The sequence below is a fragment of the Elephantulus edwardii genome, unplaced genomic scaffold, assembly GCF_000299155.1.
Source record: "Elephantulus edwardii isolate Elephantulus edwardi_28Jun2011 unplaced genomic scaffold, EleEdw1.0 scaffold00004, whole genome shotgun sequence".
NCBI classification, from domain to species: domain Eukaryota; kingdom Metazoa; phylum Chordata; class Mammalia; order Macroscelidea; family Macroscelididae; genus Elephantulus; species Elephantulus edwardii.
In genome coordinates, this window is record NW_006399754.1 from 21,538,035 (window position 1) to 21,555,449 (window position 17,415).

The 17,415-nt window shown below is 39.7% G+C and overlaps 1 protein-coding gene across 1 annotated transcript in view; it reads right to left on the reverse strand.

Moving 5' to 3' along the window:
- Nucleotides 1–17,415, reverse strand: part of GPC5 (glypican 5) — a 667,761-nt gene that overhangs the window by 179,250 nt on the left and 471,096 nt on the right. Inside the window, exon 5 of the mRNA XM_006879630.1 lies at nucleotides 3,204–3,329. Within this exon, the coding sequence (XP_006879692.1) occupies nucleotides 3,204–3,329 (126 nt within the window). The remainder of the gene's footprint in view (nucleotides 1–3,203; nucleotides 3,330–17,415) is intronic.

Below are 17,415 nucleotides of genomic sequence, written 5' to 3' on the forward strand. Positions count from 1 at the left end.
TATATTCCTTCCATCTTCTTTTAATACTTCCTGGATCATTTAATATTCTGCCCAAAGCATCCTTGATTACAGCAACTCGTGGTTTGAATTTGTTCTTCAGTTCCTTGAGCTTAAGAAATGCCGAGCGAGTTCGGCCCTTTTGATTTTCTGACTGTACCTCCTCGCACATTTCATTGTCGTATTTTGCTTTGTCATTCCGAGCAGCCTTTTGGAATCTTCTGTTCAGCTCTTTAGTATCTTGAATTCTTCCTTGTGCTAGGAGAGAAAAAACTGACTGTAGGTTTTCTTATGCAGTAATATCGATGGACCACTTCCAGGTCTAGAGCGAACTTCTGATCTGTCTGATATCAGCTGAGCAAGTAGACATTTAATGACCCAATAAATATGTAAACCTTTAATTATACACACACATTTTAAATTAGGAGACCTGGTGAGGTAATGACTTAGAACTGAACAAAAACAGACAGTTCAAACCTACCAATAACCCTGTAATAGAAGGATTTATCAATCTTCTCTTCTTGAGATCCTCACCTACTCAGGGCCATCTGGTCTGTTCGGAACTCCAGAGTGTTTCTAAAGCTGTAAATCACAAGAGGAGCTCCCTCCTCTTCCTCCCTCAACAGACATGCAGCTTGGCAGGGACCCAGCTCCCCACAAACTATGACACCAAAGGTCTTCTTAGGGACTGAGCCTAGGAGACTCTAGAGAGTGCATGGACTTAGTCCATAGGGAACTGTTCTGACAACTCATAAGTGACACTTGTCTGTCACCTCAAATCCACCTGGAGCTCCACAGGAGACAGATGGCCTTCTTCTCCTACGTAAGTTGTTGATGTTGTTAGGTGCCGCTGAGTTGTAGGCGACTCATAGTGACCCTACGAATGAAAGACATAGACACTCGTGTAACTTTCATCCTTTTTCCACGTTCGTAGAGTTTTCCAAGACAAGCTACTATGGAAGTGGATTCCACTCCTGCTTCCAAGCTTGCTTTAATCGGGGAGCTCCACCAAACACCGTCCACCATGGGTAACCATTATTGCATTTGACACATCAATGTCACAGTGTTCAGCTTCACAGTAACCACGAGTTACCTCTGTACAGCAGGTGGACAGACCAGGGCTGTACGACCTTTGGCTTTGGAGCATGACTTTCTATCCATGTGATTTACATTCTCCAAAACCCTGCTGGGGTTCAGTTATGAGCAGGTTCCGACACAAATGGCAATGAGTTGTTGTTGTTCTATAGAGATGCCAGGAAGCCCTGGTGTTAGAGTCCATCCAGAGTTGTACTCCTAACCCAAGAGCTGTGACACTCTGACAGATCAAATCCACCAGCTTCTATGAGGGAGAAAGGTGGGTAATTTGCCCCAGTTTGTTATACAGACTTTGAAGCCTGTTCCAGGGGCCTATGAGTGTGCTGCAACTCCCCCGGTCACTGCCTGTGCGTGAGTGACTGACTGACTGACTGACTGAGTAACTGGGGTTATGAGCCACCCTGAGTTGTAATCAACACAACACAAAAGAAATTATTTCATTATAGTCTGTGTCTGTCACAAGAAAATGAATTTCAAAAATAAGATTTTAAAGTAACAAGTAATTCTTTCAGTAATTAAATTTTAACTCTTCACATAGTGTGGGTCCATATGTAAGTAAGAATTATCCAAATATAGTTATTATCTCAGTGGCACCTAACAACAACAACAATGTATTTTATTATTCACACCCAAGTATTATTCACAAGTATTATTCACACCCAAGGTCTCATTATACAACACAGTAGTAATTATAGTAATATTCTACAAAAATCACCAGCTTTGGCAAATGAAGGCACTAATCTCTCCCCAATTCTAAAAATCACAGTTGTATATCACTGAGGGAAAATTTATAATAATCTGAATGAAGCACAAGAAATTATTTGACAGCACAATCTGTTGCAGGAAATAAAATTTTTAAAAAATTGCCAGACATGAAATTCTACACAGGGAGAAAAGAAAAGGTTACATTTCAGTCCATAGTTTGAGGAAAAATTGACAGACAAGATGTAAATGCACAGTAACTCAAACAGATATATACAAAAACATGTCCTAATACTGTATATACAAGGCGCTCAGTGGCGCACAGGTAGGGAGTTACTCTGCCCACTCAAAGGCACACAGTTTGAATCCCCCAGCTGCTCTGCAGGAGAAATTCGGCAATCTACTTTTGTGTCAGTTACTGACCCTGAAGACTCACTACAGGTCAGTTATGAGTTTGTTCTAACTCAGTGGCACATAATAACAATATTGTATGTATAGGGAGCTCTTGTGGCCTAGTGGGTAAAGAGCTGTACTGCCAGTGCCAAGGTAGGTGGTTTGAATCCACCAGTTGCTCAACCCAAAGGCTTTCACTGCCAACCAAATGGCTTAGAGATCAAATTCACCAGTTGCTTCATGAGAGAAAGATGAGCAATCTCCTCCCATGTTGTTTATACCCTCTGCAAACCAGTTGGAGGGTGAGCTATGAATCAGTTCTGACTCAACAGAATAGTATGACAAAACTGTGTATACACACACACACACACACACACACACACACACACTATTGTAAGATGAACAGCATATTAGCACCACATAGACATATTCATATTCTACTGAACATTTGCATAGGTATTCTTACTTCACTAAATTTTCTCACTTTAAAAATACTTATGGAAGTAAAAGAAATAACTAAAAGATGATGTAAGCAAGATAGATCGTGTAGAAGATAACTGATGCACAAATGAGAGGGTGGGATTTTGGGGTAAATGTTTTAAATGCTGTAGAGTCGTAGATGACTCATAACAACCCTAGGAACAAAAGACTTGAACACCTGTATAACTTTTATCATTTCTCCAAGTTCATAAGGTTTCTGGAGGCAAGCTATTTCAGAAGTGGATGCCACTCCTGCTTCCAAGCTTGTTTTAATTGGGGAGCTCCACCAAACATTGTCCACCATTGCAGGAGGTAGAAAAGACCCATTATAACACAACAAATAGTTTTCAGATATTTAAATGTAAAAAAAACCCCAGACTTTTAAAAAGATTTTTAAACAGTACAAGAAGGAATTAATGTAGACTTTAACATGTGAAGCAAAGTTGAAAAGTGAAGCAACCTATCTATGATTCAGGAAAAGAAAAAAAGGAGGATCGTGGAGGTCGTATTTTCACAGACTTCCTAACATAAAATACCTTGCTACTATGTCTTCTCCATTCCAGCAGGGTAGCCCATCAGCAGCAGCGAACTCATTCACACAAAGCTGGTCCGCCAGGCCTCCGTAGAATGTCCTGAACAGTCGAAGGCTGTTGATAAATTCCCTGAATCAAAGAAAAAGAAAATTAACACAAAAAATTCACGATGAAGGCCAAGGTAAAGGGCAAAGTAAGGTACATACAACATTCAGAATGTAATTTTTCTTTTTTTTTTTTGTAATTATTTGCATATCTCTGGGTGGAACAAACTCTGTACACCTGGAGGTCTGGGTCTTTTAAAAATTACCTCCAAAGGAAAACCTATTCGGAAAGGATATAACCTTGATGATATCTTTCCTGATTTGAAACTGTGCACTATTTCCTTGTTCTGTTGAAATAACTGCTTCTGAGTCTACACACAGGTTTCATATGAGAACAATTAGGTGGGTGCTGGAATTCTCTGTATTATCTATATGTATAATGGATCAGTCCAGTTGAATGCTTTTGCTTAGACAATAAAGCACAAATCAGTATCTTTCTCGTATTCTCTGTTTTCAGCAAATAGGCATCCAATTTTTCTTCTGAAAAATCAGCCGTTGGAAATGCTAAGGAGCAGTGCTTCCCTCACCCAGACCAGGAAACACCAGGAATCTCGTCTAGTCCACAGCAAGCAGTTTGGCTTTGATACTGGTTTTACTGTTCTGTGTATTATATATTATTCTAACATTTGAAACAAAACATGTTCTATTTAAAAAAAAATAGAAGTATTCAAATTTATTATGGATAAGTTTTCACTGAGTCTGAATATTGTGTCTCTTGAGATCCAAGAAGCAGAGAATCTCTCTCTGTGTCGTGTTCTCTCTCCCTCTCATTCACACACACATCCCCCTCTTTCTCCAAAACACCTTACTAGATTTTGGCATATAAATCACAGTGACAATTGCTTTTCTTTCCATGTACGAAATGTCAGATGCTCACAACATCACTAAGGCCGGCATGCTGATCAAACCTTTAGTTCACTTGGTTTATCTTTTTTTTTTCTACTTAGATTTTTCTCAATGATACACAAGAATATAAAGTAACATTTTTTACAAATATAAAAGAATTATCCATATAAATAAGTTGTTTCAGGAACATGAGCAAAAAAATTATTGGAGTAAATACTGTTTTAATATACAAAATAAGATTTTTTTCTTTTCACATTACTACTTTATCTTGATTAACTCTAAGAGAGAAATTTCAACAAATACATTTTTTTATTAATTTAGTTTGTTTATTTTTCATTTCAATGAACATCTACAGAGATTTTGGAATTCCATTCATTCATTGTTGCACCCTTTTCCCCACACAAACCGCTCCCCCCTCCCCCCCTTTGCTCCTTTCCTTGAAAAGCAAAAGAAAAACTCCCTCATTGGTACACAATCCCCCAGGCACCTCCCCAAATCCCACCCCCTACCCCCAAATATAATCCACTCTGCAACTCTCATTGCATACTCCTACAATAAAAATAATACCCTTAAAGATAATACTTTTAGACTATTCTCTCCCCCATAGACTTCAATGCCGTAAACATATTTCATCCTGTTTTCCTCAGACTTACCCCCACCCCAATGCCAGCCTCATACATATATTTTTTAAAACACAAAAACCAAAAGTTCTAAGTTTTAACAATGGATCAGGTTCCCAAGACCTTGACTTGTAATTTCACTAAAGATCACGCCTTAAATACATTACTTCTGAAATTCTTTTCATGTAAAAAAAGGTTCAGGAAAAAAGAAATTAAAAAGCTCTAAAAGGATGAATTAATATTGGGCATAGATCAATGGTAATTGATTTTATAAAGCACAATATATATGAATGACTATATGAAACACAATATGACTGAAGGAATGCATGAAACACAATATACTTGAATGAAACACATGATACATGAATTTTTATATGCAAAAAATAAAACTTTTTAAAAATGTAAAGATAATAATTAAAATGTTCTACTCTAGAAGGGGAATTGATGCCTTTGAGCTATGGTGCTGGAGAAGAGTATTGAAAATACCATGAACTGCTAGGAAAACAAACAGATTCATCCTGGAAAGGGTTAAACCGGGCGGCTCCTTGAAGGCAAGGATTCTGAAGTTCTGTCTAACATACTTTGGACATGTTGTAAGGAGGGACTGGTCCTTGGAGAGGGACATCATGCTTGGGAGGGTGGAGGGACAGCACAGGAGGGGAAGGTCCTTTATGAGGTGGATTGATTCAGTGACTGGGGTAATCAGGATGGGTGTATCGGAGACAGTGCAATTGGCACAGGACAGAACAGAGTTTAGGGCTGTTGTACATAGGGTCGCTATGAGTTACAAGTGACTCAATGGCACATAACAACAACAACAACTCTAGAAAGTCTGCAGCCAGGGACCTCTCCAAATTATTGAGGAGCAATGAAGGTGTGCCTGATTCAGATGTTTTTTCAATCACTCGTTATACATTTAAGGGCTGGACGTGAGTAAGAATGACAGAAGAAGAACTGATGCCTTTGAACTCTGGAGTTGGAGAAGATCACTAAACATCCCATGGACTGCCAAAAGAATAATCAGGTAGGTCTTAGAGAGGGTGTAGCTAGAGTGTTCCTTGGAGCCAAGGATGATAAATCTTTGTCTCACATAATCTGGGCATGTTGCTAGGGGAGGCTATTCCTTGGAAAAGGACATCATGCTTGGAAGGATGGAGGATTAGTGAAAGAGAAGAAAATCTTTAACCAGCTGGACTGATACAGTGACTGCACCAATGGGCTCAAGCCAGAGATTTTGAGTATGGCACAAGATAAAAAAGAGTTCAGATCTCTTGTTCATGTTGTTGTTGTTATGCACCATCGAATTGCCTCCAACTCTCAGTGACTCAGTGTACAAGAGCTCTGAAGCTTGCCCTGTCCTGAGCCAGTCTCACAGACTCTGACACTCCTATCCACATTGCCCCAGTCACTGTATCAACCCATTTCATCTGAAGGCTTCTTCTCCTGTGCTGTCCCTCTACCCTTTTGAACATAATGATCTTCCCTAATGACTGATCTCTCCTGACACCCTACCCAAAGTATGTGAGATAGAGCCTCAAAATCCTAGCCTTCAAGGAGAAACTTGATTTCACCCTCTCCAAGACAGCCCTATTTGTTGTCTCGGAGGACCCTGGTATGTTCAAGATTCTTCTCCAGCACCACAACTCAAAGACTTTGTTTCTTCTCTTATCCTTAGTCATTGCCCAACTCTCGGATGCATAGCAAGTAATTATGAAGACCATGGCCTGGATCAGGTGCATCCTAGTCTCTAGACTGACGTTATTGCTTCTCAGTACTGTGGAGAGGTCCCTGAGAGCAGATTTTCCCAGTGCAATTCATCATTTGATTTCCTGACTGCTAGCACCAAGAATTGTTGATTGTGGAGGCAACCTAGCTGTAGTTGTAACAACATCAATTTCTTCTCCATCTATCATGGCGCTGCCAACTGGCCCAGTGGTGACAATCTTGGTTTTCCTGATGTTGAGCTTCAACCCATATCAAAGACTACAGTCCTTGACCTTCTGCAGCAAGTGCTTCAGATGTTCCTCAGTTTCAGCAAGCAGGTTTGTGTCATCTGTATAATGCCATTGAGTCTTCCTCCAATCCTGATACCACATTCTTCCTCATAAAGCCCAGTCTCCCAAATGATCTGTTCTGATTGAAAAGGTATGGATACAGGGTGCATCCCTAACACATTCTATTACTGATTTCAGATCATGCAGTATTTCCTTGCTTTATTTTGTGGCCTGCTTTCTGGTCTGAGTATAGGTTTCACATGAGCACAGTCAAGTGTTCTGGGATTTCCATTCTCCTAAAAGATTAGCCATGATCTGTTGTGATCCACACAGTAAAATACCTTGGCGCTGTCAATGACACACAGATAGACATTCCTCAGGTATGTTTTGCTTTTTGTCAAGATCCATCTGACATTGGCAATGTCTCTAGTGCCACAGCCACTTCTAAACCCAGCTTGTATTTCTGGTAGTTCTCATCAATCTGTTCAAGCTGGTTTTGAATAATCTTCAGCAGGATTTTGCTTGCATGTGATATTAGTTATTTTGTAAAATAATTTCCACACTATGTTAGGTCACCTTTCCTTTTTTTTTTTTGAATGGGAATAAATATAGATCTCTTTTAGTCACTGAGAGTTGTCCTACAGATTCCTTGGCATAACCTGGAAAGCATATCCAGGACAGTATCTATTTGTTGAAGTATGTCTATTGGAGTCAATCAATTCTTGGGGCCTTAGTTTTTTGCCAAGTCCATCAGAGAAACTGCACTTCCTCCGTCATCATGATTGCCTCTTGATAATATGTTGTTTCTTTAAATTCTTCTGTGTCAGCCAGTTCTTTCTAATACAGTGACTCTACATACTCCTTCCATCTTCTTTTTTAAAAATCTGTACTTGTTTATTTACAAAATTATAATACACTTTTTTCAGACCAGATTCTTCCCATTTCCCTCACCCCACCCCATGCACCATATTGCACAGTCCCATGACTAAACTTCCCTCCCCACCCAAGCACACCCTCATCCCTCTGCTTCCACCCTCGCCCTCTCTTGGATCTTCATATTCATTCTCCATCTTCTTTTTTGTTTATTTTGTTTATACATATTGTGTTTCATGTTGTTATTGTTGTTATGTGCTGTCGAGTCGTTTCCGACTCATAGCGACCCTATGCACAACAGCCCTAAACCCTGTTCTGTCCTGTGCCAATCTCATTGCCTCTGACACACCCATCCCGATTACCCCAGTCACTGAATCAATCCACCTCATAGAGGGTCTTCCCCTCCTGCGCTGTCCCTCCACTCTGCCCAGCATGATGTCCCTCTCCAAAGACCTGTCTCTCCTTACCCCAAAGTATGTCAGACGAAGCCCCAGAATTCTTGCCTCCAAGGAGCAGCCTGGTTTAACCCTCTCTAAGATGAATCTATTTGTTTACTTGGCAGTCCATGGTACATTCAGTACTCTTCTCCAGCACCACAGCTCAAAGGCGTCAATTCTCCTTCTATTTCATTCTTTTATTCACATTGTATCACAGTATCATTTCCCATACATTGTGATTTATGAAATTAATCACCATTGACCATATTTCATCTTCTTTTATTGTCTCCTGTGTCATTCAATATTTTGCTATTAGTATCCTTAAGGATTACACCTCAAGGCTTGAATTTATTCTTTAGTTACTTCAGCTTAAGAAATGCTCAGCAAGTTTGGCCCTATTGAGTTTCTGACTACAGCTCTTTGCATATTTCATTACAATACTTTGCTTTGCCATCCAGAGCTGCCTTTGAAACATTCTATTCAGCTCCTTAGCTTCTAGATATGATTCCTCAACTAGATGCTCCTAACAAGAACTGTCACTAAAACTGCAGTCTAGAACACTTAATTTCACTTTTGAGAAACATATCCATTGACCAAGAAACTCTTGTCTGAACAGAAAAAGATAATGCCCCATGGTTTTAAATTGGTAAACGTTTATAGATCAGAGTTGTATCTTTCCCCTACAGCTATTCAATCTGTTTGCTGAGCAAATCATTTAAGAAATTGGACTATACGAAGAATGTGGCATCAAGATTGGAGGAAGATGCACCAAAACCTGCTAACAGATGTCAAACTTTATTTGTGAAGAAGGTGTGAAGTGTTTACTGTAGATCAAAGATGACAGTCTTTAAATACGAGTTACATTTAAGCATCAAGAAATTCTTACCACTTGACTAGGCAAACTCATGAGAGATGGAGGAAAGACTGGGGTTGTTGACAATTTCATTTTACTTGGATCCACAATAAACAACCCTGGTAGTAAAAGTCAATAAATCAAACGGCATGTCTAATTTGGCAAATCTACTGCCATAGACCTCATCAAAGTGCAAAAGACTAAGTACGGATGTCATTTTAAAGATTAAGGTGCACCTGATCCAAGTCAGGATCTTTTCAATGGTTTCCTACACATCCGAAAGTTGGACAATGAATAAGGATGAGGGGAGGAATTGATTCCTTTGAATTGTGGTCTTGGCAAAGAATATTGAATATCTTATGGACCGCCTAAAGTTTAAAGAACTCTGTCTTGGAGGAAGTACAAGCAGAGTGTTCCTTAAACACAAGGTTGGTGAAACTTTATCACACTTACTTTGAGCATATTATCAGAAGGAACCAAACCTTGGAGACAAATATCATGCTAGAAAAGAGAATGAGTGAGCAAAAGAGCAGAACATGCCCAACGAGATAGACTAACACAGCGGCTGCCACCGTGGGCTGGAGCAGGACAGTTATCACAGGAGGACAGCACAGCACGGGGCGAGGTTCAGATCTGCTTTTCACAGGATCACTCTGAGTCCTAGGTGATTTGAGGAAACATAACAATAAGAACTCTGACACAGATAAAATGCTCTTGGGACCAGAAGGGAAGGGTTAGAAGATGAAGTAGTGGAAGAAAAAAAAAATCTTTAGAACTAAATAAACTATTGAAATGTAACAATTATGTTACATCTCCTATTGAGTCTTCTTTTCTTTTCTTTCTGGCATAGAAATTATATTATACAATGTTAGTTTCCTCTGCTAGCAAATAAGTCTCTCAGTATCATTAACTGTGACAAATGAACAAATTATATTATTACAGCTACTAAAACAATTATTTAGAAAGTAGGCCAGTCATTTCCAAGAGAGGAATGATTTAAAGAATAGAAGGGAGTATATGTGTAGGCAAGTGCATTTGTGAGGGACTGTCTAGTGAGTCCAACTCATAGACACCTAAGGAGAGCAGATCAAATCTTTGCCCTAACTGCACCAACTACACAATCTCCGTCATATTCAAGTCCACTGACTATTATAGCCACTGTGTCAACCTCTCTGCTCGAGGGTCTTCCTCTCTTCTACTGACCTTCTCCTTCTCCAAGCATGACGTGTCTTCCCAATGACTGATGCTTTTTGCAACATGTCCTAAGTATACGAGATGACATTTCTCCCCAGTTGCACTTACTACTAGAGAGTTTTGTTTGTTCTTTTGTCCATAAGATAGTCAATCCTCTGCCCACATCACAATTGAAAGGCATAAACTTTCCATCTTCTTTACTCATTGTCCGATTTTCACACATGTAAAGCAAAGGAACGATCTTGTTTGAATTAGATATACTTTAGTCTTTAAAACGACATCCTTTCTTTTTAGCACTTCAGGTCCTCATTGGTAGATTGTTCCTATGTAACATATCTTTTAATTTCTTAACACATTGCTGCAAATGACAGCAAATATGTTTCTAAGCATGGTTGTAAATTTTGAAAGTGTGCAGCAGCGTGTTAACTGTTGCTTCCACTGTGTTGACTGTCGATATTAGTAAAATAAAACTGGTGATGAACTCAGTCTTTTCACTATCATTATATTATCTATTAGTCCAGTTGTAAGGATTCCTGTTTTTTTTATCTATATTAAAATGTATTTCGTGCCATATTCTTCTCCTCCAGCTTCTTGAGGCATTTCCTCACCATACATATGGAATAGGTACAGTGACACACAACTTTCACGACTTTAAGCCCTATCATATCCACTGGTCTGAACTTGTTTCTTGGCCTATTTACAGGTTCACTATGAGCACAATTCAGTGTTCTGGAATTCCTATTTTTCTCAGTGTTATAATTTATTAGGTTCAATAGAATTTAGTGCTTACGTAGTAAATAAAATGCAAGTTAGTTTCTTTTTTTTTTTTAGTTTTTATTGTATTATTTTTATGTGTACCGTCAAATCAGATCTGACTGGTACGGGAAGAGATTGCCCCCTCCTTGTCCAGCAGAGCATCTGGTGGATTTGAACCACATACCTCTGGGATTGCAGTGCAGCGTCTTGCCACTAGGCCACCAGAGCTCCCTTTAGTATCTTTCTTGTATTATCTACTTCCAGCTAAGATCCATCTGACATCAGTAATGGCATCCCACTCATTGAATCTGGCATGAATTCCTGGCAGCTCCCGGGACAGTTTGGTTATCCTGCCAGGTTCAGATTGAGCAGGTTCAAAGACTGAAAATGGCTTCTCACCAGCACTTGAAAAGTTTAGGCCCTGACAAAAATTAGAAGGAAGGAAGTGGATTTGGGATGTATCCTCCTTAGAGATGATGAGTATGGCCAGAGATATTATTAAAATATCTCAGGAAAATAATTTACAACAAAGCCGAAGGGAGTCAAGCAGATAGAGCAAAAGAGTGAAAACTTCAACGTTTCGAGTTACACAGGCCAAGGATGAACAAATGTTCAGGGAATGAGATTCTATACTGATTCTCTACAGTGAATTCTCTCAAGTGTCACTATGAGAAGTTACCTAAATGCGGAAAATATCATGAAATGACGGACTCCAGATGGTTGTATATTAAGTGCTAAGCAGTGGGTCAGAAACTGGAAGTGGAAAATCATAACAAAGAAAAACCAAGGAATTTTCATTTTATGTATCTGCTTATTTAAACATGGACAAGATCTGAAAAGACTTGTGTGTAGAAATAAAGGTTATAACACAGGCATGGAGTCATTAACTTGTTCCCCACTATTCCAATTCTCTGTCTTGTGAACAAACAGCTCCTTTGAAGTTACCTTTGGTCATATGATTTGCTTTTGGCTGGATTAATGGTCTGCAGAAGTGATATGCGTCTGAGGAATGAGATGTAAGAATGTAGATGACTTTGCTAGTTGACGTCCCTTGACCTTGGCTACTGATACTTTAGATGGAGGTTGTTAGTCATTCTGGGTCCCGAAGCAAAAGTAACTAAGTAACACTCCCAGGTGACAGGAAATGGACATAGAGTACAAATAAAAATGCCATTTTATTGTACTAAGTTACTGATATGTTAAAGGTGTTGGCTATACATCATAACTTAAGTCTCTTCTGACTGATTTAATAATAAGAAAAGAAAAGAAGTAATTGACGGATCATGAATTCTTGGAAGGAGAGAAAGGCACAAAAGCAAAGAAACTGGAATTGGAGGATTCTAACAAAGGAAATGAAGGGCTTTTTGTTTGTTCTGTGCGTTTGAACGCAGAAGTCTGAAAATATTTGTGCATGTGGGGAAGGGCATACAGACTACAGTGACTCTTGAGACTTAAGTGAAGAAGGGATGTTTGTGTGAATATTTTGATACATTTTGGTTAGTGGGGAGAGAAATGTGAGTAGATGATGTTACATCTGAATGCTCTAGTGAGCATCTGGAAGTTTTAACCTTACAAAAACTGAGGTATATGTTAAAGAAATGGCTGGATTAAAGGAACAGGGCATTTTCCTTGTGGGGAAGGACTAAGGTAATAGTAATTTTATTTGTGCTTTATTGAAAATGCAAAGGTGACTGACTGTGTGGATCATGACAAGTTGTAGCTGCCACTGAGAAGAATGGGAATCCCAGAGCCCTTGATTGTGCTCATGAGGAACCTGTACCTGAATCAGGAGGCTGTTGTGTGAATGGAGCAGGGGAGCACTGCATGGTTTGGAATTGGGAAGCGAGTTGTCAGGGATGGATTCTGTCTCCATACCTGCTCAATCTGTATTCTGAGCAAATTATCTGAGTAGCTTGACTCTATGAAGAGGAATGTGACATTAGGATTGGAAGGAGATGCATCAATAACCTGTGTTATGAAGATGAAACAACCTTGCTTGCTGAAAGTGAGGCAGATTTGAAGCACTTATTGTAGAAGATCAAGGAATGCAGCCTTCAGTATGGTCTGCGTCTCAGTGTCAAGAAAATAAAGTTTCTTACCACTGGATCAACAGGCACAGTCATGATGGATGGAGAGGAGATTGAAACTGACAACAACTTCATCCTGCTTGGATCCACAATTAACACCATTAGCACGAGCAGTCAGGAAATAAGGAGACACATTGCACTAGGAAAATCTGCAGTTAGGGACCTTTCAAATTATTGAGGAGTAGTGGTATCAGTTTGAGGACTAAGGTGTATCTGATCCAGGCCATGGTCTTTCTGATTACTAGCTAAGCATCTGAGACCTGGACAATGAATAAGGATGACAGAAAAAGAATTGATTCTTTTGAGCTGTGTTGAGAAGATCACAGAACATTCCATGGACAGCAGAGAAGACAAATAGAAGATAGGTCTTGGTACGGGTGCAGCCAGAGTGCTCTTTGGAGGCAAGAATGATGAGGATTCTCCTGACATACCTTGGACATGTTGCTCGGAGGTGCTATTCCCTGGAGAGAGAAATGATGCTGGGAAGGATGCAGGGTCGGTGAAGGAGAGGAGGACCCTCAACCAGGTGGATTGACACGGTGACTGCTGTAGTGGGCTCTATGCGTCAGGAAGTATGAGGATGGTGCAGGATAGGACTGGTTTCAGATATTTTATTCATACAGTTGCTATGAGTTGTACTTGACTCGATGGTACCCAACAACAACAATTTCAATGACTACTATGATATAGTCATGCAATGTTGGTCCTATTAGAAGTATTCAGACTTAAGCTCTCAGTTCAGTGCCTTGTTCATTACTTACCAGGCCTCCTTTTCCAATGCCTCAGTGAAAGAATGTCACTTCTGGGACAATTTCACATCTAACTTGCAGATAAAGTGCCTCAACTCAATAGTTTGTTTGCTACAATCTTAGGAAAACTTCTGGTTATTCATGTTCAAATTCAAACTCAAACTCACAGCCATTGAGTTGGAACCTACTTCTATCTGACCTTCTAGTGAGTTCTCAGAAGCAGTCAATCTCCTGGGGAGAGACTGTCCATCTCTCTCCTGCAGAATCACCCGTGTATTTGAATCACCAGAGAATTACAGTAGTTGGGTTAACAGAACAGCTCCCTACACCACCAGTTGTTAGGTGCTGTAGAGTGGAGTACATCTCATCATCAAGAAAGCAAAGATACTAATCACTGAACCAATAGGTTTCATTATGATAAATGGAGAAAGGGCTGAAACTGTCAGTGTTTCATCTTTGGATCCACAGTCAACATTCTTGGCACCAACAGTCAGGAGACCAGAAGATGAAGACGTGCTTTGGCCAAGACTACCGGCAGACCTCTCTAAAATGCCAAAGAACAATGATGTCAGTTAGAAGACTAAAGTGTTCCTGATTCAGTCTTTTGAATTATAATAAGAATGACAGAAGAGGAGTTGATGCTTTTGAATTGTGGTGTTGGGGGAGAATACTGAACACCCCATGGACTGCCACGAGAACAAAGAGATATGTCTTGGAAAAGGTGCAACCAGAGTGCTCCTTGGAAGCAAGCATGGTGAAGCTTCGTCTCTCATGCTCTGGACTTATTGTGAAGGAAGGCTATTCCTTGGAAAAGGTTATCATGCTTGGAAAGGTGGAGGAGGGTCAGCCAAAGAGAGGAAGACCTTCAGTGAGGTGGTTTGACATGGTGACTCTAGCAACAGGCTCAAGTGAATCAGAGATGATGAGGATGGCACTGGATAGGACAGGATTCATGTCTGTTTTTCAAGGGTCACCAGAGCTCCTTGTTTTCAGTTTAGGTTGAGATTTCACTAGGATACTGAAATAAAATGTCATTCTTGCAAGTGTTAGTTTGCAATTATTTAAATGAAAATAGGAAGATGTTCCTTGTTGGAATATCCACTTAAGGCTAGTACATCAGGCCCAGATATTAATAGATCATTTCTCACTGGGGTACACAACAGTTCCGGGGTCTTAACAATACTTTCCTTGCCTTAAGCTTTACGGAGCTCCACCACGCTCCATACACCCACCACCCTTTCCTTTCCAATAATCCCCAGTTTGTAAACAGACTGGCTTCTGAAATTAGGCACACTGCTTTTCTTTTTTAAAATGCTGCACAGTTTGGATAAAAATGTATTCTGGCTAGTTCATTGTATACCCTGTATTCCACAGCCTTCCTCTACTCTTTCTGCAACACACAGATCCCAGCCAGAAAACATACCCTTAAAAGTTACACTGCATCCACATCCACTGCAGTGCCTCCATGCTTACTGGCCAAGATTCAAGGTTTAGAAAATGCAGGTTTCTCTGCCCAGATAATGCTTTATGCTTTGTTCTCCTTCTTCACTCTCCCACTCTTCTACTGATCTTTCAAGAACCTCATTTCTTTTCCAAATCCTTCCTAAACCAACCTACGCTGAGTTTGGTGCTGCAGTCTCTGTTTTCACATCACACTTGTATTACGGTCCTTTAGATAGATAGATAGATAGATAGATAGATAGATAGATAGATAGATAGATAGATACATAGATAGACAGACAGACAGACAGACAATGGATGGATAGATGGATGACGGATAGATAGATAGATAGATAGATAGATAGATAGATAGATAGATAGATCTGTGTGTGTGTGTATGTGTGTCTGTTTGTCTGTGTCTGTGTGTATTGTTATGCTTCCTCTGTTTGCTTGTTTCTCCCAGATTAGTTGATATGTTTGGCACTCAAAGGACACTAAAAATTTTGTTTATTTAGTCCCAGATAAGTCTTTAAATTTTAGTTCCTTCCAAAATCATAAACTATTTCAAGAAATAAATCTTTTAAAATTAACTGACTGGGGGGCAGGGAATAAAAAGAATCTGTTCTTGAAAACAGTGTATTGGAATTTTGTAAAGAAACTAGTATAAAATTATTTTTTAAAAAAGAACTAATAGTTTATACTCCTTATATTAAAGTGGCTTCAGGAATTTTAAACTAAGGAACCCTTCCTATATTGGAAGAAAACATCAGCTAGACCTTCTGGACATGTGAAGTTAGAAAACAGAAGGAATCTGAAGGGCAGGTTGGCTCTAAGCTGTGCCTAATTCCATTCCCGGGGAGGGCAGGAGACTCAAGAACAGATTCTATTCCTACCTGATGCTGAAATTAATGTATAATGACACCTTAATATCTAGTCACACAGCTGTGGAGGAAAGCGATCACAGTTAATCCATCACAGATATACATTATGAAAATGAAACTAGAATCTTGGAATTATCTGGTCCAACAATTATCAGTCATAGCTGCACATTATAATCAGGAGGGAAACATTTAAACTGTCCAATTTAAATCATACACACCTCTCTGTCTCTCTGTCTCTCTCTGTCTTTCTCTCTCTCTGTCTGTGTGTGTGTGTCTCTGTCTCTCTGTGTGTGTGTTGTTGTGTGTGTGTGTCTGTCTCTCTCTCTCTCTCTCTCTCTCTGTATGTGTCTAACAGTCTCTGCTTTTCTGAAATGGAACCTGGACATCAGAATTGTCCTCAAAGCTTACTACAGAATTCTAATGTGTAGTCAGGGTTAAGACTCACTGATTCAATTCAATCTTCTTATTTTATAATTAGGAAAAACTAAGAACCAGAGAAGTGAAAAGATTTTAGAAAACTGACTTAGATATAATTTAGTCATGGAGCACTGAATTAATAATCACAGAAAGTCCAATCACTTAGCCATGTCTAGCTGATAATAGATGTTTAATAAATTGATATTCAATGAACCTTTTACTACAAGAATACTCCCATCTGCTTTTCATATTTCACAGATATTATCACATTTTTTAATAGAAGGTGTTTATTAATACAGAGTTTTACTAGGAGTAAATAGAATTGTATCACTTCTGCCAAATATACACTTAAATTGTAATATGTTAAGATACAGTTGTGCTGACAGATCTCTGGGTATGGAAGTGGGGAGTGGGGTCCGTTCTGCTCTGTGGTAACGGCCAGCTCTGCACCCTGAGAGCACAGGAGAGTAGAAGGGGCTGCAGCACAATTGCTCACTCACAGCTTGCAGCCGTGTTTGCTCTGAGCTTCCTCGAGGTGAGGGTGACACATGGCTCAGCATAGTTTGTGCTTCATCGCTTCCTATGCCCTTGAGACCGGCCGTGCCAGAAAGGCCCCTGAAACTCCATGTGACTTAAAAACAAAACTGCCACTAAAACAAGAACCAACAAAAATCAGAAAAGGAAATGTAACCCACCCTGTAGTTGTCACCTCTGGGTTTCTTGGTGTATAACGTTCTTTTACTAAACATGAGGACAACTTTTTCTTGATTGTACCATTGCAATGTGTTTCAACAACTGTTCATTATTAAGAGTAATAATGTTTTTTGTACATTGTTGTTGTTGTTATGTGCCGTCGAGTCGTTTGCGACTCATAACGACCCTATGCACAACAGCCCTAAACCCTGCTCTATCCTGTGCCAACCTCACTGCCTCTGACACACCCATCCCAATTACCCCAGTCACC